Here is a 20,037-nt window from a genome sequence, read left to right on the forward strand (position 1 = left end):
AAATACGAATTTTATTGTTTCTTAATGAATATCCTTGCCAAAACACAAGATAATTACCAATTAATTAGATAATAACTTCCTTATATGATAAAGATTGGATTATTTGTATTAATTGGGTAACTTATTTTGCAAGTAATTGAAAATTAGGTCAAATATAGATAATGAAAAATTAATTGTTTAATTTATATTATTTGTTATTTGATCCTTGTGTTATGAAAAGTTTCAATTTTTCCCCTTTAGGTTTTATAGTTTAAATTTAAACTCAAACGTTTAGTTTTGAAATTTAAATAGTTGAAACCCTAATGTTTTGAAAAGGTTTCAAAACTTGCCCTCAAGTTTTGGAATTTAAATTTTGATTAAAAGTTTAATTTTGATGTATATTTAAATTCTAAACCTAAATGTTTTGAAATGTTTCAAAACTTGCCCTCAAGTTTTGGAATTTAAAAGTTGATTAAAAGGTTTAATTTAGGAATGTTAAATTCTAAAACCCTAGTGTTGTTTTGAAAAGTTCAAATCACACCCTTATGGTTTTATTAATTAGTTAAGGTGTATAATTAAAAGAGGTTTAATAAATCCATAAAAGTTTAGGTTTACAATTTAATTGAATTAAAAGTATAATTGTTAAATTTGACCTCCTAGTATTTTAAAAGTGTAAAATACACCCTATACTATATATAACATTAAAAGTCTAACGTTATATATATGTATGAGTAAAAGTCAGTCTAGCCGTTAGTAGGCCTCATTCACGAAGCTGGTCTATAAGGGGTGTTTAAGGAAATTGCCTATAAAATGGCGATTGAATGGGTATCCACTCTTACCCACCGCACTCTTGACTAGTGGAGGGTCGTTATCCGAACGGGTAGGATAGGACAAAACCTTCCATTATAAGTATAATGAAGTACAAAAGTAACTAAATGTTTTACAAATTCCCAATCTTAGTTACTTAGGCAAAAGTGAATTGATGCAATTCCATGAAATTACACTTTGTGCCCTTGCGAAGACGTTAGTGGAGCATGTGTGGTTAACCGGCACACTAAATGGTTCTAAGCAATGGTAGCCAAGGGTGACTCAATGTTTGTCATAGTTCGGTGGAGCGTTTGTGGTTTACCGGCACATCGAATAGGTGACTATAACATGTAAGGGCACCATGTAAGTTTGTATGGTTATTCACACCCGCTTTGTGATCCTCGGCATCCCAGTCACAAACTAGAGGGGCCTATCGAGATTTAAACATGCCATTGAAATGTTCAATGAATCTCAAAGAATCTAGGAGTTTACATAAATTTAAAGCTTAAATTTCTTTTTCGTTTTTCATGGTGGAAATTAGTGAATCGTCATTCACGTACCTTCAAATATTCTGCAACTAGATTACGGCATCCCTTTTCTAGGTTGTAGCGTATTGTGTTGGGTCCTAGCCTTAGTATCTCATTTGGGTGATTTACTAAGGACTCAATCAATCAACTAACTTGAATTCGTTTTCTCCCGTTTTGTAGATGTCAAAGTATGACAACTATGGTCTTCCCAAATCCCGTGGAACAAGCATTCCGCATGAAGATGATATTCCATGATTCGATCGAGGAACAAGAGATCATGCTTCTCTTCCTCCAATTATTCTCCCTAACCCACAAGATCGAAGGCTTGAAAAGTTCAAGCTCACTCAAGCCCTTTTGGCAAGTAAACATAAAGAAGGAAAGTCGGTGTGTGCACACGTCCTAGGGATGAAGTCGCACATTGATAGGATAAGAATGTTGGGATCCGTTGTCTATGAGGAGATGGCTGTTGACTGGGTTCTTCAGTCACTTCCTAACTCGTATAGTGAGTTCGTAAGAGAGTACTATATGATGAACCATGACGTGACCCTTATAGATCTCACTTATATGCTTATTGCTGCTGAATCAGCAATGGTTTGGCGCAATGGAAAAGCAAAGTTGATTGGTGAATCCACCTTCCAGACCTCAATGGATATAGGCAATGGAAACGAAATACATGCCATGATCGAAGAGTTTAATCATAAGAGAAAGGCAATATCTGAAGTAGTCCCATGTGCTGTTCCAAAAGAGTCAATTTGCTTTTATTGCTAAGAGAAGGCGCATTGGAGACGAAGTTGCCCTATTTACCTAAGAGATGGGAGAGTCAAAACGTATGGCTCTGCTTTAGGTAAAATCCATTGACTAACTCTTTTAAGCTCCTATTCTAGATTCTTAATACATAATGTGATAAGATTACAATTGATGTTTTGTAGGATCAAAGAAAAGAGAGGAAGCTTAAGGGAAGAAGTGAGCAGAATCTAACCGTGAAGGAATGGATTTCGATCGCATTACTTGAAGATTAGATTCTCGAGCTGCTACTTAGAGTTAGAATTAGATTGCTAAGAAAGATGTATTAGCATAGTTTTTCAATGAACTGCATTGTAAGGACAAATTTTTCCGCAATAAAATAAATTTTGATTTTATATTATTTATTTATCCTTGCAATGGCGTATATGAAAAATTGATGTTTGAATGTTTCTAATATTAGCAATAATGGATTTGATTCATAATTATGTTGTTTGTGGAAATGTCGAGAATTTACCAAATAGGGAGATTTTCTCATCGCCCAAGTTTCAATTGGACAGAAACTTGGAATCATGCAACTTGGTTGCACGATGAATGAGAAATTTCATATTTGGAAATTAGACTAATTCATTGACAAAGTGTCAAGTGAAGGACTAGGAGATCGAGTACACAAAGTTGCGTGTTGATCAAGTCCACCATAAGAGTAACAAGATATTCGTCATGATTTACTAAAGGTTTAGTAAATATGATTATACTTATAAGATTAAGTGTAATTCTGAATTGATTGAAAAAGTTTAAATCAATACCAGAACGAATAAGAAGAATCAAGTAGGCAGAAAGATAAAAGTTTATCCATTCTAAGAAGAAGGGAGAGTACCTTTTATGCTTTATGATAGGTCTTAATGATTAAGAACCATATCTCAATTGATCCTCTAAATGAGTCTTAGTACGATTGTATGTCTAAGAAGAGGAATCAAGAATTGAAAAAATGGTTAAATCAAGAAGTCAATCATACTTCGTTCCAAAAACAAGTCTTAGAGTTATGTGAAATTGAGTGATAAGTATTAAGAAGGTTTATGACATTCATCAAATGTGGAAAGTTGTGATGTCTAGGATAAGACAAAGACCAACTAGGACCAATTTAGGAAGTGTTTTGATAAAAACTACACTAACTCTTGAATATTTGTTTGTCAAGAAATGTTTATTGACAAGAGAATCTTATATGTCAAGGAGTCAGTGGGAGTCTTAATGGTCTTGAAAGGTTTCAAGAACAAATCAAAATAAACCTTATCGATCATCACTAGCACACGAGTTGAGGTTTACAACCTATCGGTTTGACACTATTTTGTTTCTGTGCCATTCCAATTGAGTTAATTATGCATGTGAGTTCTATGAGTTCTCATTTGAACGCATAAAAGGCAGGTACCTTGATCAATGGAAAGTACATTGATGGGAAAAGTTGAGCTGCTTAACTACTTGGAAGACATGGTGGGCAGCTGTGCTACCATAAGGCAAGAAGTCAAGATTAAGAAAGTTCGGTCCATATGAGTTTGAATTTGTCGTAAACTTTGGTTTTGACAAATTCACATGGATAGGAACACATACACCATTAAAATCTAAGTGTCATAAGATTCCCTCCTTCATGAAAATGACTACGAGGAAATGCTTTCACTAAGAGAGATTTTAAAAGGATAGTGACTGTGAAAATTGGATTCTCGAATTCGATTATGGTTACGGTATCCCTTTCCATAATTTGAATTGTAAGGTTGGCAATTAGTCTGAATTGATTAGACACACATATGATCTATCTAAGGGAAAGGTGTGTAATCTTAGATAAAGTATTATCAAAGCATTAGGTATTAGAAACATGAACTTAAGAAATTCAATAAGTATTGTTTTTCTGGAAGTTAAGCTGGTTTCTGAATACATGTCAAAGCCAGTGGGAGCATAAGTGTTATGTTTATAATAATCATCATGATAGTGGGAGCATAAATGTTATGATTGTATGATTATTATGGAAAGTATTGCAAGTTAGCAATATTAATTATAGAAAACAAGAGTTATACTTTGCAAAGTTGTAAGGGTTAAAAAGTTGTTTTGCTATAATTAAGGGAGAGAATATTATGCTTCATTTCAAATTTAAAGGTTTAGGTTGTGAAATGTTAATAAATTTAGTCAAGGAAACATAGTGTGTTCTCAAATTTCGATTATGATTACGACATTCCTCTTCATAGTTCGAATTTTGAGAACGTAGCACATAAAATATTATGGCAGAAGATTGATAAAGTATCAAATCTTTATGTAAGACATTATGCATCGTGTCCCATACGCTTCGGGTATAGGATTGATTGCAAATGCTATAATATTTGACCATTCTAAAATTTTCCAAATGTCTAGCGCATTTAGAGGGAAAAAGGACAAGAATCGGTTTTGACTAAGATAATCAAACAACTATCAAAGGACAATCCAAAGTTCGCCGAGGATTGGTCGCTTGTGAGTAGTTGGAAGCATGATATTGGATGGACCATATCGACATTATTATGAATAGAAAAGATTCTATTAAGAATGAGTTGTCATATGGAAAAATATGGAAATGTGTCCATATTGGGAATTGAATATTGAAAATCCATGTCTAGATTAGAAACTTTTATGCAAAAGGATGTTCAAAGGAATGTACTTTGAGTGAGAGACATCACATCTAAGGAATTGTCTTGTAACAATCTCCGATAGAGGAATTTGTAATTTCATTGGCAATAGTCATTGTGACTTTAGTGCAGTGACATTACGAAAGGATCATTGCATAAAATGTTAGAATCTAGCATATTCCATAAGTGGCAAAATTTTGATATTCTTTCACTTGTGAAAGGGATTGGGAGTTGTGAAATGAGTATGATTGGAAATGTGTTCATTTGATCTATTTCACAAAGTAAGAACCATAGGTAAACAATGTGTGCATGCTAAGAGCATGGGACAAGTGTTGTAATAATTCAAGTAAAAAGTTGATTACCCGAAACAACAAATAATGAGTAATCGGTATGGTGATAAATAAAAGGTGTTTTATTTATGCTCAAAGGTTTGAGGCCATATGGGATTAGTATTATTCTTGTGTTTCACTTTGCATGTTTTGACTTCCTGAATAATTTAATTGGTTTAGAACAGTCAAATTATTCGAACGGGCCACAGTCGTTCATATGTTGGAAGTAGGTATGAATAAAGACTTACGTGAATTGGTGTATGGATTGTCTAAAGAGTATTAGACATAAGCAAATGTTTTTTGCAACGTTCATGAGTGCTTATAAATATGATTTGAGCATTGGATTAAACCCACGCTCACTTGGATCACTCTATGAATTGTATCACGAGTGATTGGTGAAACGATAACATCTTATATTCTTAAAACCGAGATGTGTGAGTTGAATCTTGCAAATCGGTTGCACATTGATAATATGTAAACGCACCAGTAACTTGGTGTCATAAAACATATTGTTGTGTGTGATTCGGTGAGTGAGTGCAAGCGAGCATTGAATCAAAGTTTATCTGTTCCTTTTATCCAAAGTAGGATAAAAGCGATATCTTTGGGCCCCTCGATGATTTAGTGATGACAAACGTAAATGCTCGGCCGGGCTAGGGCTAATTTGATTTGTTCAATTAGTCAGTCGTCATAAATCGGAAGTCGAGAAATAGTACAGAGAGAATGATTAGAAATCATGTCTCATACGATATCTAGAATGGAGGAATATATGATCCCTTATCTAAAGGACACGCGTATCTGATAGGATCAGAGTTGACAGCGGCTTTGGAAAGCTACGATTGCAGATCAGAATCTGAAGTCATACGCAGAATAGTTATTAGACTTATCCAAGTGGGAGACTGTTGGATTAGTGTCTAAGTCCATAACTATTTTGGTATATACTTGACCTGATGGTGCATGGTCCTTTTGGGTTGCCTTCACCAAAGCAACTTGATAGGATGAATTATGGAGAGAAAGGATTAAATATGATTTATTAATATATTATGAGAATAATATATTAAAGGAGAAATCGTATTGTTTAATTAATATTAGTCAAGAATTAATTGGTAATTAGTTTTGTGATTAAAAGAGATTAATTAAATTTAAGGGACTGGAATTGTAATTATAGGATAATTGCAATTGGGCTATGGATTGCCTTATATTATAAGGTTGGACGAATTCTATGGGGAAACCTATTAGAAATCGTCCAAGGCCTTTAAGGAAAGGAGTCCATGGGTTGCTTAGGGCTTAAGCATCCAAATTAGGGTTTCCTTGTTAGATAACCCTAATAGCCTCACTATATATAGAGCCCTTATGCTCCAAAAACGTAGTGAACTAATTAGTTAGGGTTTCCACACGTTTTTGAGAGCCTCCTTCTCTTCTCTTCTTCATCCTCTTGTTCTTGGTGTTTGTGAACCATTAGAGGAGTGACATTTGTGACTCTAAGCTTTCTAAAGTCAATACAAGAAGGATTTGTGATTGTTATTGCTACATAACAATCAAGGTAATATCTTAAACCCATTCTTATGTTAATATGATTACTTGTATGCTAGAATTAGGGTTTATAGTCTTGGATAACTTGCATGTACAATAGAGAAACTTAGATCCAAGCTTTAGGGTTTGTATGAGCACATAGGATGTTCTTATAGCTAAAACTCATCAAAATTAAGGATGAAAAAAATCAATTATATATCTTTTTATTCCAATGATTTGTGAAAACCTTGATTGAGTTATTGCATGTTATTCTTTTATATTTTATTCTATTAGTTTTTATTGAAAATTTAATAGGGTTGATTTAATGACCATTACTTTTAATGCTTTAAGTTTTTAGACACAATGAAGAAAAAGAATATAAATTTGATCGGTTTGGCAAGCCACATGATTAAAGAAGAATAGTAAGCGAAATATGATGATTAGTTTGGATATAATTGATCAAAACTATATAGTTTTGAGGGTTCTATATATAAGCTTATGTACATATTCCTAAGCTTAGGTGTGTGTGTGTGTGTGTGTGTGTGTGTATATATATATATATATATATATATATATATATATATATATATATATACATATGAATAAGTTCAAATGAAGACAGTAAATAAGGTGAGGACGTCAAGACACTACATTTATGTTATTATTCTGCAATAAATCTTCTATATACTGTCTTATGTCTTTATTCGGTAATGAATATATGAATAATCATATTTTAATATTAACATTATAACTTATTATAAATAAATATATGAATAATCATACGCCAAATATTCACATTATAATTACAACAATAGAACATATATGTAAAATTCTTAGCAGAATAATAACATAAAAGTAGTGTCTTCACGTCCTTACTTTATTTACTGTCTTCATTTGAACCATCTTTTATATATATATATATATATATATATATATATATATATATATATATATATATATATATATATATATATATATATATATATCCACCCCTAAATTGTTTTTTATCACATTACCAATTTTAATTAGTTGTGATGTTAAGATACACACAAACCTTCATCTTGACCAACTAGTATAAAGTCTTAAATGTTTATCATTGGGAAATGATAGTTGTTGTCACTAATAAACAAGTCTCACCAAACCCCTCATATTTTAGATTTCCTACCTTCGTTCACCAAAACTGTTTGTTGAGCACAACATGGTCAACTCTGATGATCTATAGGTATACACATATTCTGACTATTGTGTATATTTGTTTTCTTTTTCATATTTGGCTAGTGTGTATGATCTTTATGTATATGCACATAAGCTATTCATTGTTAATTTACCATATTCCCCAATAATACATCACATAAGATATAACCATAGCACTTGTCCATTAAACAATACCCAAGTCCATAATTTAGCTTTTTCTATTGATACTTTTTTAATACCGGAGGGGTTGGAATTTTGTTATTTCATAGGTTTGACTTGTAGATATAATAACCCATTTTACATCGAGGTATAGGGTTCTATTCAACTTGGTTGAAAGGTCTAGAACGAGTGTTTATACATATTATAGTCATATGATTGTTTTAATTTATATGTTGATTGGTCATTTGGAAAAGTCACTTGATCAACATATAGGTTATCATGTTATCCATAGTCAAACACTCAAAACTGCTACAGATATTTGATTATAAGAAAACTTTGTAATAGAATAAACTCGACATAAATATTTAATCAAGAACATTGTAAATTTAAAGAATATAAGTATAAATACAAGGTGGAAAATGGAAATATGTAATTAGTACTCATGACTTAATACTTTTAGTTGACGGATTTCTGTAGTCGTCAAACTTAAAGGTGTCCTGTTCTAGAGGGGGTCCTCCCTGTTTTGTCTTTTTGAAATTCTGGTCTAATTTCGTGGGTAGAATTGTAATATAAAAGTTATATAATTTGTAAAAATAAAAGTCAGAGACAAATTTCAGGTACCATGATGACAACAACAACAGCCAGTGTCTTTTATTTATTTATTTAGAGTTGCGTAACACAGGGGCATCAAAACAACATTTGACTTTCTGAATTTCGTATAACTTGCAAAGCCTGATGGATGCAGGAAGCAACAGTTATTTTTTATTTTATTTTTAATTTTTTATGTGCCTATATAGCCTCAGTCAACCGTATTTATTATAAATATTTAAGGTAAATTATCCTAAAAATACATCGACACCATTTAAAGGATCATGTGCATGTCCCAATACACTGCACATACACAGGAGAAGCCTCCTCCGTTCATTAAAGTCTAACAAAAATCTTAATCCGCATTTGGAAGTTTAGTATATCAAAATAACCATACTTTTAATATTTATCACAAAAACACTATCTATTTAAGCAAAAGTTATTTGCAAATTTGCAAGTACTATTTCTCTTACCAAAAAAACTTGTTTTTATTTTACTTATAGCGAAAAGCATGCTAAATGAAGTCGCTATTTTCATTTAACAAAAGTTTTTTTTTTTTTTAAATGCCTTTCATGTAATATAATTAATTCTTTCTTATAATGACCAAATATCAAAATATTCTAAATTTCTAATAAAAGAAAGTTGAGAAAACTAATCAAGTGGCTTCTACCTCTAACCCAAATCTCTATAAAATTGTGAAGCCAAAAGTTTTTATATGATGCATTATCACCATACCTTTATTTTTTTGTAATTGTCAATGGAGGAATAAGTATCGATTTGAAAAGAAAATTAAAAAACATATAAAGAGAGTATCTTTTTATCTCCACTTGGATTTTTTTAGGTCATTCTTTCTATACGAGTCCTGATTGGGTAATAATGCTTTCTTTATTTTCATTTATATTTATCATTTTCCATTTTCCATTTTCCATTTTCCAATTATTTATTTCAAGTCTTCCCCACCCCACCAGCACTTAAAAACAAACAAACGTTTGTGAATTGTGAATTGTGAATTGTGAATTGTGATTGTGAGCATAATGGGTTGATTTGATAACCCAATAACAAATTACACATCCAAACAGAAAAACCCACCACCAACACCATCATCATTATCACCATCGCCACCTCCACCACCACCACCAAACAGCCGCCCCCATTCCCAACAATTCATTATTCAAATAAAGTAAACGCTTCCATGATCACGATCATAAACCAAACGATTAAACTCACTCACACCCTTGATGCCTTCTTTCCCCTTTTTTAATATTGCTCCTCGTCAACATCCACTTGTCTCCTCCTTCATCAATGGATCATCATCATCATCATCATTCACTCATCTTCAACAATCTCTCCTATTCTTCCTAATCCCTCCTCCCATTTCTTCTTCTTCTTCTTCTTCTTCTTCTTCTCTGCAGCAATCATGCTGCCGAAACCAAAACCAAAACCCCTTTTCTTCTTCTTCTTCCATCTGGGTTTTCTTCGATTGTTGATTATACTTATGTTTCCGATACTACTTACAGATGCCGCTTGTTCCAGCTCTGATCGTGATTCGCTACTGTCATTCGCCGCCAACTTTCCCACCCTCAATTGGACTGCCGCCGTCGATTGTTGTTCGTGGGATGGGATTGATTGCGATGATACAGGGGATCGGGTGGTGGAGCTGTCGTTACCTGATAGAGGTCTTCGTGGTGTAATTTCTTCTTCTCTTCAAACTATCAACACTCTCTCTCTCCTAAACCTGTCGTGTAATTTCCTATCTGGTCCCCTCCCCGATGGATTTTTCTCCTCTATGAACAACCTCCACACCATTGACGTGAGCTACAATAGGCTTTCTGGACAGTTACCGGACATCTTGCCGCCTACAATCCAATCGTTGAATTTCTCCGGTAATCGTTTCAATGGCACGATTCAAGCTGCGTTTTTCCAATCAACTCCAAGCTTGATTGCTCTCAATGTCAGCAACAATAGCTTCACTGGCGTCATTCCTCCTTCTATATGCGACAACTCACCGGGATTAGTGATTCTCGATTTCGCTTTGAACGACTTCACCGGAATTATCCCGTCAGGGTTTGGTGCCTGTTCTAACCTCCAGTTTTTGAGTATGGGTTTTAACAATCTCACAGGACAGATTCCGATAGATATCAACGGCGCTGGATCGCTGCAAGTCTTATCCTTACCCGGAAATTCTCTTACGGGAGAGATTGATGAAGGCATTACCAATCTCACCAACCTCAAGAGTCTTACCTTGTTTGGTAATTCGTTATCCGGCGACATCCCTCGCAATATCGGAAAGCTTTCATTCCTGGAAAGATTGGAACTTCACATTAATCGTCTCAATGGCACTCTCCCTCCATCATTGATGAATTGCACAAAGCTCAAACTGCTAAATTTGAGGGTCAACTTCTTAGTTGGCATCCTTTCGGATTTTGATTTCTCCAATTTTAGTCAACTCACCATAATTGACCTCGGTGAAAATCAATTCAACGGGGTTCTACCAAAAACCCTTTTCACCTGCAAATCACTTACCGCAATTCGACTGGCCAACAATAGGCTGGAAGGAGAACTGTTGGATGATGTTCTCCAATTACCATCGTTATCCTTCCTCTCGCTTCCAAACAACACCCTGAAGAACATCTCCAACGCATTCAATATTCTGAGACAGCACCAGAAGCTCACCACTCTGATTCTCTCCAAGAACTTCTTCAACGAAACCCTACCCAACGGAGAAATGTCCGGGTTTTTAAAACTTAAGATTATGGGGCTAGGTGGTTGCAAATTGTTTGGTCAAATTCCGACATGGCTGAGTTCGTTACAGAAGCTCCAGGTAATCGACCTCTCTCAAAATAACATCAATGGAACAATCCCCGGCTGGCTGGAAACCCTACCAAATCTTTTTTATCTCGATTTATCTAATAATTCTCTTTCTGGAACCTTCCCTATTGAGCTTACTAGACTCCCAGCACTTGGCTCACAACAAGTGCTCGACCATGTAAACAGTAGTTACTTAGAACTCCCTGTATTCGTCCAACCCCAAAACGCTTCCTATTTACAATACAACCAGCTCGCCACCCTCCCGCCGGCCTTATACCTAGCAAGCAACCACCTCATCGGCGACATCCCAGTTCAGGTCGGTCACCTCCAGTCAATTCACACCCTTGACCTCAGTCGAAACAATTTCTCAGGCACCATTCCAAGTTCAATCTCAAATCTAACAAACTTGGAAAAGCTCGACCTCTCTTACAATCTCCTATCTGGTGAGATCCCTTCTTCACTTAAAAACCTCAACTTTCTATCTTCTTTCAATGTCGCAAACAACAGTCTTCAAGGTCCTATCCCTACCGGAGGCCAATTCGGGACCTTTATGAGCCCAAGCTACGTAAACAATCCAGGGTTATGCGGTCCTCCCATCGACACCCTTTGTGGGAACCAAAATCGATCAAACACAACAGATTCTTCACGCAGAAAAGGCCCCAACAAGAAAATGATAGTCGGACTAATTTTAGGAATCTGTTTCGGAGTTGGCATCACTTTAACTTGTCTCGCATTATTCATACTATCCAAAAGACGGATCCTCCCAAGAGGTGACCCGGAGGTTTTCCACATGGACATGACCTCCTTCAATTCCACGTCAGCAGTTGAAGTCCCTAAAGACACAAGTGGAGTCATTTTGTTCCCAAACAACATGACTCCAGACACCAAGAACCTAACAATTTCAGACATCTTAAAAGCAACTGATAACTTCAGTCAAGCTAACATAATCGGGTGTGGTGGATTCGGTTTAGTCTACAAAGCAACTTTACCAAATGGAACAAAACTAGCAGTCAAGAAACTCTCAGGAGACATGGGTTTAATCGCTAGAGAATTCAAAGCAGAAGTGGAAGCATTATCAACAGCTCAACACAAGAACCTCGTATCCTTACAAGGTTACTGTGTACACGATGGATGCCAGCTGTTAATATATTCCTACATGGAAAACGGAAGCTTAGATTTCTGGCTACATGAAAAGACAGATGGAGCTTCAAGACTCGATTGGCCAACAAGATTGAAAATCTTGCAAGGTGCAAGCTGTGGACTTTCGTACATGCATCAAGTATGTGAACCACATATTGTGCATCGTGACATAAAGTCAAGCAACATTCTTTTAGATGAACAATTCGAAGCATATGTTGCAGATTTCGGATTATCTAGACTAATTCATCCCTACAATACACATGTCACAACCGAATTGGTGGGTACCCTGGGGTATATTCCACCTGAATATAGCCAGTCTTGGATAGCCACTTTAAGAGGGGACATATATAGTTTTGGGGTTGTGATGCTTGAGCTACTCACCGGAAAAAGACCCATGGAGATTTTCCGGCCAAAAGCTTCAAGAGAATTGGTGGTTTGGGTGAATCAGTTGAGAAGAGAAGGGAAACAAGATGAAGTGTTTGATACCCTTTTGAAAGGTAAAGGGTTTGAAGAAGAGATGTTGCAGGTTCTTGATGTTGCATGCATGTGTGTGAATGTCAACCCTTTGAAAAGGCCAAGTATTAAGGAAGTTGTTGATTGGCTTCATAATGTTGAGTTCAATAATCAGATACCAAAGCCTTGAAGAAATTTGGAGTTTTTCATTGTGTTGTCAATGTCACTGTAATTAGTTGTCTTGCTTTTTTTTCCTTTTTTTTTTTTTTTACCTTTTTACCTCATGGCAATGCATTTATGTATAAAGAGAAACATCTCAACCTCATACAATTTTCAACTTTTTTAGCAGTGTCAACTTTGTTCTGACACTTGCTATCAGAGCTAATTGTATATGTATGATACTAGCATCATATTCATAGCCATAGGCTTTAACTCTGGTTATGTTTAGATACTTTTTTGTATAATCACATGTAATGTTTGATTATATATGTATACTTTTGGATGACTATAGGGTGTTACAGTTACACTATTATGTTCAATTTCATACTATATCAAGTAAAGATTGCTTCAAATTTACGCAACTAAGTTTGTAACAATAAGAAAAGAAAGAAAATATCCCAAATTTCATCATAAGTTTTGGTACATTATTATTTATTCCAGCACTTATTAAATCAGCTGATGAGAGTGCTTTACATAATATAAGTAAGTAACAATAATTTATTTTCCACATGAACACACACATAAATACATACATAGACACACAAGATGTTTGTTATCTTTCAACCTTCCGATAGCTAGAGTCCTTCATGTCGGCCATGTCCACCGTTTCCGGTCACTGTCAAAACCTCAAATCTTCCTCCGATCAAATGCCCAAAAAACTCAAATGGAAGCGCTCCATTTGGGTCAAAAAAGAGATAAAAAGGGCAAATAAAGAGAGGTCAATATGAACAAGACGAAACCAGGAAATCAGAAGATGTAGTGAGAGAACTGAGAAAGGGTTCTTTTTTTGTAGTCATAATACCAACAGTCTTTCCTTCCAATTCCAACTGTTGGTGCTAAAAAGGACGAGATTAGCACTTAATTTACCATATGCCAACGAAAAAAGAGACGTGGGAAAAAGGGGATTGAGACATTGAGACATTGAGATTTGAGAGAGATTTTTAAGGAGTATATGCATAGAGACATCTGTTTGATAAGAACTAATCATCTCCCTGAATATACCAACAAAGCAACATGGTGGCGCAACGACGAAGGATGTAAATACGAGCGCGTTGTTTCTTGACCAAAGTAGCACACTTTCTTGTGATTCCATTACCTTTTCTTTTTGTTTCCATTTTTGAGTGTTTTCGTAAGAAGATTTGGGGAAAAAAAGCCACACAGAAGTGAAGCTGGACCCTGAGATGTAAAGTGTACGAGGGAAAGATGTATTTATAGATGGGTTAGCATCGAAAACCGTTGGCTGATTTGCATGGAAAAGAGATGAGGAGTTTAAGTTCAGCATTGATTGTTTTTTGTTTTTTATGTTAAACAGGGAAGAAAACAAGGCGAAAGGGGGGTGAATCAGCGAATGCATTCATGCGGGCTTAATAGTTTAATCACTTTATTCAGACGCCGTGAAAGAGAGAAGAGATTGGAAGCTGTGATGGGTTGTACTGTACAAGTGAAAGGAGAGAGATGTGGAGTTTTTGAGTAAAGTGGAAGGAAGTGAAAAGAGAGGGAAGGATGTTGTGATGGAATTTGGGATGCGTAGTGGGAACATGGTGTCGGCTTATTTGCCTTCACAAGTTATTACTTTATATCTATTTGCATTTCCAAGGCCATCTGTCATCACAAACACAATCTTTGGATTGGTGAAACTAAAATCCCACAAAATGTTGCTACTAAAAGTAAAACACATACATTTTTTTCTCTTATTTCCTCTACATACAAAAAAGTTTGAAAGAAAATTCATAGTCCCACAAGCATATCCATCTAAAGTTGATTTAGCACCATGAAGAGTAAAACTTAAATGAACCTCCATATCTTTCATATGGTGGTGGTTCCCCACACATATGTTCCATCTATAGGGGTTCATTTAGCATCATCATTCACAAAAATACGTGGGTTGGAGGGTGGTTAATTATAGTATAAGAGTTTTTTCCTTTAATTGTAGTTTCTGAAGCTCATTGTTAACCAATTAGTTTTAGGATTTTAACAAACGCTTAAGCACCTATGTAATTAGATAATAGATTGTGGTTTAGTAGGAACCATAGGATATAACCTTTTGGGGTTTGGGATATCGGTGTTTATTGAAGAACTTTTTAAATGGTTTTTTTGTATAAAATAATGAATTAACTTATTCAGAATTTGGTAAGTGTTTGTTTTATAATTTTTTCACTTTTTCTTATTTTTTTCAGAAAAAAGTGGTCAACGTTGAAGCTTGAGTTAATATTTGATTCGAAGTTCGGACAATCTCTTTCAAAATGTGCTTAATTCTCAAATGGCTACAACTAGATCATCTTGGTTGTAGTTATTATTTTTCTTTTAATTTATAAAAAGATTTAAATAAATTATAATAATATAGTTGAAGTATGAACTCTAATATGACTTAAAACAATACAAAATAAAGATTTAGGTAAACCTAAATAAAAATATAAATTTTCTAATAGATAATGTAAATAAAATATAGATGTTAAACTAATAAATCATTGTTATTTCGGTTATTACAATCAAGTATTGTTTAGTACATATTAAATAGGTTTTGTTTTTTTGTATAATAAAACTTGTTTATAATATATAGTTGTTGTTAATAAATTAGTAGATATATTACTCAATGTGCTTAAACTTACAATATATATAATGAAACTAATAATACTTGTCGCTAGTATCCAATTATACATAGCTGTAATGTTTAACTTTAGTTTTAACTCAACTGAATAGAATAAAGGAAATTTGATTCTACTGGATTTTAAAAGATCCTCCAAAATTTTGACACGTAAACAATGAGATTTGCCTATTTGGTAAATCCAATTTTGACTTTTCAAACCATTAGTCCTTCTGTCATAACTTCCAAAACCAAATCTTTTCTCAATATATAATCTTTACCACTTATCATCAAATACAATATTTTTTTTCTCAAATATCCAAAAAAGACAACTGTATTTAAAAGGTCAAATGAACACAACCCTATGCTTCATGCAACTCTCAAGTATTGTTCAAATTCAATGAATCAAGAATCCATTGACAATCACCTAAACCTTACTCTTTAAGCATTCAACCTTACTTCCTATTATCACCAAAATCCCACACTTTTTCTCTATTTCACAAGCAATTAGACTTATGTTACTTGATTAATAAATATAATTAACACGACAAATTTCTCATCTAAGCACTTAACCATAATATGCATTTCTTCTTTTACAAATACAAGAAAAATCATGTAAACAAGTTTCACTTTGGAATCTTGAATTCCTATAAATGTTTTTTTTTTTTTAATGTTAGACAAGGCTTGCCTCAGCAACCACTTCACCCCGTGTAGCAAGCATCTCATAATCCTACAAAACATAATTCAAAAATCATTTACCAATTATAAAAACAACCTACTTTTATATATAGAATTGCAACTTACTTGTAAAATAGCTTGTGCACAAAATTTTCCAGATAAAACAGCACCCTCCATTGAAGCCAAATACTTTTGTTTAGTATAATCACCAGATAAATAAAATCCTTGAATTGGAGATCTTTGTAGGGGTCGACATGGTTCACAATCTGGAACAGTTTTATAAACAGACCTTGGTGTTTTAACAACTTTATATTTCAAGATTTTTGCTTTACTTTGATCAGCTGCAATTTCATCAGGAAAAAGCCTTGAAAGTTCACTCATTGTTGCATCAATAATATCAGTGTCACTTCTTGAAATCCATTCCTCAGCTGGAGCAAAAACCAACTCCAACATTGACTTATTCGGATCATAATATTCCTTACATGTCACTGACATGTCAGCATACACACTCAGCAGAGGTGACCTACTGAAAAGTAAGTGATCATATGTGTTTTTCAGCTTTCTGTCAAACCTGAAAAATAGTTTCCAAAATTCATTACACAAACAGGTTATAACCAAAAGTCAAAGTCAAAGTCAAAGTCAAAAACTAACCATATATGAACGTTTATAACAGGAACACCGACTAACTTCTCTAATTTTTTGAAATATGGAATTGGTTTCCATTCTTCGGGTAAAAGAAGCTTGAGAATGTCAACTGTTTGATGCAAAATAATCAAATATAAGTGGACCCCACATTCGATCAAATACATATTATAAAGTGAAATATTTGGAAACGTATAATACCAGGGGTAGCGAAAACATAAGCATCAGCTTCTAGAACATTCCCATCACTCAATAGAAAGTTCCGGACAGTTCCGTCTTTGTTTAACTCAATTTTTTGTATTCGTGAGTTGACTCTGACTTGGCCACCGAGTGACTCGATGTGGTCAACAATTGGCTTGCAAAGTCTTTCTGGTGGGCTCCCATCTAAAAATGCCATCTTGGAACCATGCTTTTCCTGTTTAATTTAAAAAAAAAAAGATTATTGTTTGTTTTAACTTTTAAATTACTTAATTGGTAAAAGGTTTAAGATGATAATGAGTTTACCTGAAGAAAACGGTTTAGAGCAATGAGAATACATTGCATTGAAAGTTCATCTGGATTTATAAAGTTTAATGCTTTTGACATTGCAATAAACACTTCAGTAGTAACTCGATCAGGTATACCCTAGATAAAATAAGAAAAAAAAAAACATTAATTAACGAAAAATCTTTCAATAAAAAAGCCTAAACTATGGTTTAAGAACCCTAGATGTACAAAAAAAAAATTACTTAAATATTTACATACTTGCTTTCTCATCCAGTCCTGAACACTAAGCCCATCTTGGGCCTCAACATAAGCCTGTCCACCTAACATTGCAGGCAACAGCCCAATTGCAAACTTCACTTTCTCAGGCCACGTCAGCATTTCATTGTTCCTCAATATAGCAAAAATTCCTGAAATACCATGTACAATTACATCTTTTAGGATCATGAAAAAAAAAATCGGCGTTTGACTAAAATAAACACATCAAACTTACCATTCAATGGTGCAGGTAAAACATCTGGGAAGTCAAACCTACTAAATTCTCCAGGCTTATTTGGCATTGCAAATATCATAGAATGCTCCTTCCACTGTAATCTATCATTAATTCCTAGCTCTCCAAATAAATTTTGTACATTTGGGTAAGCTCCAACTTCAAGAAAATGAAGAACAAGAAAGTCACTGTGTATTAGGTATAAAGTTACATATGTCCAAAAATTGCTTCAAGGGTAATAAGAAAGGGTGAAACTTACAGAATATGTGTAAACCTGTCTCATACCAATCTCCATCATCATCTTTCCAAGCTGCCACCTATGTCATGTGGGAAGAAATATCAAATATGAAACATGAATTTGAGAAGAAAATGAAAATAAAGATGGGAACTTTATAGACCTTTCCACCAAGAACATCTCTTGCTTCTAGTAAAATTGGCTTGTGACCTGCATCAGCTAAATACTTAGCAGTTGATAAACCAGCTAAACCTGTATATGCATAATGTGAAAAAGTTAGTTACATAACAAACTACATGTTAGTAGAGATAATCATTTATAAATACATAATCTTTAGTATAAATTATATTACCTGCACCAGCAATTACAATCTTCAATGGCTTAGATGGGCGTGGGGAAGTTCTGAAGGTTGAAGACAAGTAAGCAGCTTCCAAGAAATTAGATGTGTTATCAAGATCTGGTCTTGGATAATCAACACAAACTACCTATTGGATTATTAGAGATACATTTGTTGATTAACTTGATGCTATGAAGAAGAATCAAATTCATGTTGTTAGATAATAAAGGTACCTTTAGAGGGGAGACATTCTTCTTTGATCTTGGTGTAAAAGAACGAGCACTTGGGAATTGCAATCTGTTACCCATAGCATCACAGCATCCAAATGACAAAACATCTTTTTGCCCTGAGGTAATCTTGAAACAATCTCTTGAAGTGATTTGTGTGCTTGAAAGATTCATTACTATACACTTTCCACTTGAGTTAATGGCAGAAACATTTCCAAACAGAGACATATCACCTCACCAAACACCCAATTTGGGTTCACCACAACAAGCTTTTAGGGTCAGTAGGTCAACAGTAAAAGCCCTGCCATTATAAAACTTGTAAGCATACTCAGCTTCATTTAGAGAAGTATGCAGACAGTTTCTACTCTTTCCTCACTCCTGATGAACTAAATAAGTATCGAAAAAGTTGAGAAAGAAGAAAAGGTATCCGGAAGTAGAATAAATAATCGTTTTTAAATTGAAAATAATCGTTTTTTAATAAAACTTTATAATCGGATCAGAAAGTAGAACAAGTATTACTAAAGAACTCGATTTTAAAATACTAAAAAGGATAAGTGATAATTGGAATTCTGATAGCTGCAACTTTGACTTTGAAATTCGATGGATAATCAGCTAATAGAGGACGAAAGGAGTGATAAAACTGCTCACCGACTTCTGATTATACAGTTAAATTACAAAATTCGCAAACAATGGAACAAGAGATAATCCCCCTAAAATTTATGCCAACCACATACATAATTTATTACATCCTTTCAATTTGAACTAAAACACAGTAAGATTAAACGAATTTTTGGTGATGAAAACATGACAGAAGAAATGAAGAAGATCAATGAGCTACTTTACCTTTTGTTATAACTGAATGGATGTTATGGTGGGTGGGAGATTTGAGGTACAATCTGACTGTGTGGGCAAGCAGACGTGATGATTGAGACGAGAGTTGGAGGTGCTTCAATGGAAGAGAAGAAGATGGAAAGAGAGAGAATGGGGGATAAAAATAGGCGTTCAATTTTGGGATTGTTTTTGGCTTCTTTCGTTGTTGGAACTTCGTCAGCCATGGTTAGGAATATACCGTCTACAGCTTAACTGCAACGGATGTTTTAAAAACAATTTCTATGATAACAATAAATAGTAAATTACATGAATGGTCCCTAGAGTTTATGACAGTTCTATAATTATTTTCTTAACTCGGATCATTTGATTTTGTTACATCGTTTGATTTTTACCGTGGGCGTGTTCGGCACGGAGCGTTTGGGAGCTTCTAGC

General features: G+C 34.3%; 3 protein-coding genes across 3 annotated transcripts; 1 reads left to right on the forward strand and 2 right to left on the reverse strand.

Annotated features, from left to right (window-relative positions):
• The first annotated feature begins 9,456 nt into the window (after positions 1-9,456).
• PSY1R (Leucine-rich receptor-like protein kinase family protein) lies at positions 9,457-13,384 on the forward strand. Its single transcript, XM_079040276.1, has one exon. The coding sequence runs from the start codon at positions 9,896-9,898 to the stop codon at positions 13,067-13,069; it is 3,174 nt and encodes a 1,057-aa protein (XP_078896402.1). The 5' UTR covers positions 9,457-9,895; the 3' UTR covers positions 13,070-13,384.
• A 561-nt stretch (positions 13,385-13,945) lies between these two features.
• On the reverse strand, positions 13,946-14,637 carry RTFL10 (ROTUNDIFOLIA like 10). The gene is made up of 2 exons (XM_079040277.1): positions 14,293-14,637; positions 13,946-14,194 (listed from the first exon to the last, which is right to left on the reverse strand). The coding sequence occupies exons 1-2, from the start codon at positions 14,450-14,452 to the stop codon at positions 14,079-14,081; spliced, it is 276 nt and encodes a 91-aa protein (XP_078896403.1). The 5' UTR covers positions 14,453-14,637; the 3' UTR covers positions 13,946-14,078.
• A 1,584-nt stretch (positions 14,638-16,221) lies between these two features.
• On the reverse strand, positions 16,222-19,824 carry PDS3 (phytoene desaturase 3). Its single transcript, XM_079040278.1, has 12 exons — positions 19,618-19,824; positions 18,781-19,075; positions 18,563-18,695; positions 18,374-18,462; positions 18,235-18,292; positions 17,979-18,134; positions 17,747-17,895; positions 17,507-17,626; positions 17,204-17,417; positions 17,012-17,114; positions 16,487-16,931; positions 16,222-16,412 (listed from the first exon to the last, which is right to left on the reverse strand). Exons 2-12 carry the CDS (start codon positions 19,000-19,002, stop codon positions 16,356-16,358), a joined length of 1,746 nt encoding a protein of 581 aa, XP_078896404.1. The 5' UTR covers positions 19,003-19,075; positions 19,618-19,824; the 3' UTR covers positions 16,222-16,355.
• Between the last annotated feature and the right edge of the window lie 213 nt (positions 19,825-20,037).

The sequence above is a fragment of the Lactuca serriola genome, chromosome 4, assembly GCF_051521515.1.
Source record: "Lactuca serriola cultivar US96UC23 chromosome 4, Lser_US96UC23_V15, whole genome shotgun sequence".
In the NCBI taxonomy this organism is placed as follows: Eukaryota; Viridiplantae; Streptophyta; class Magnoliopsida; order Asterales; family Asteraceae; genus Lactuca; species Lactuca serriola.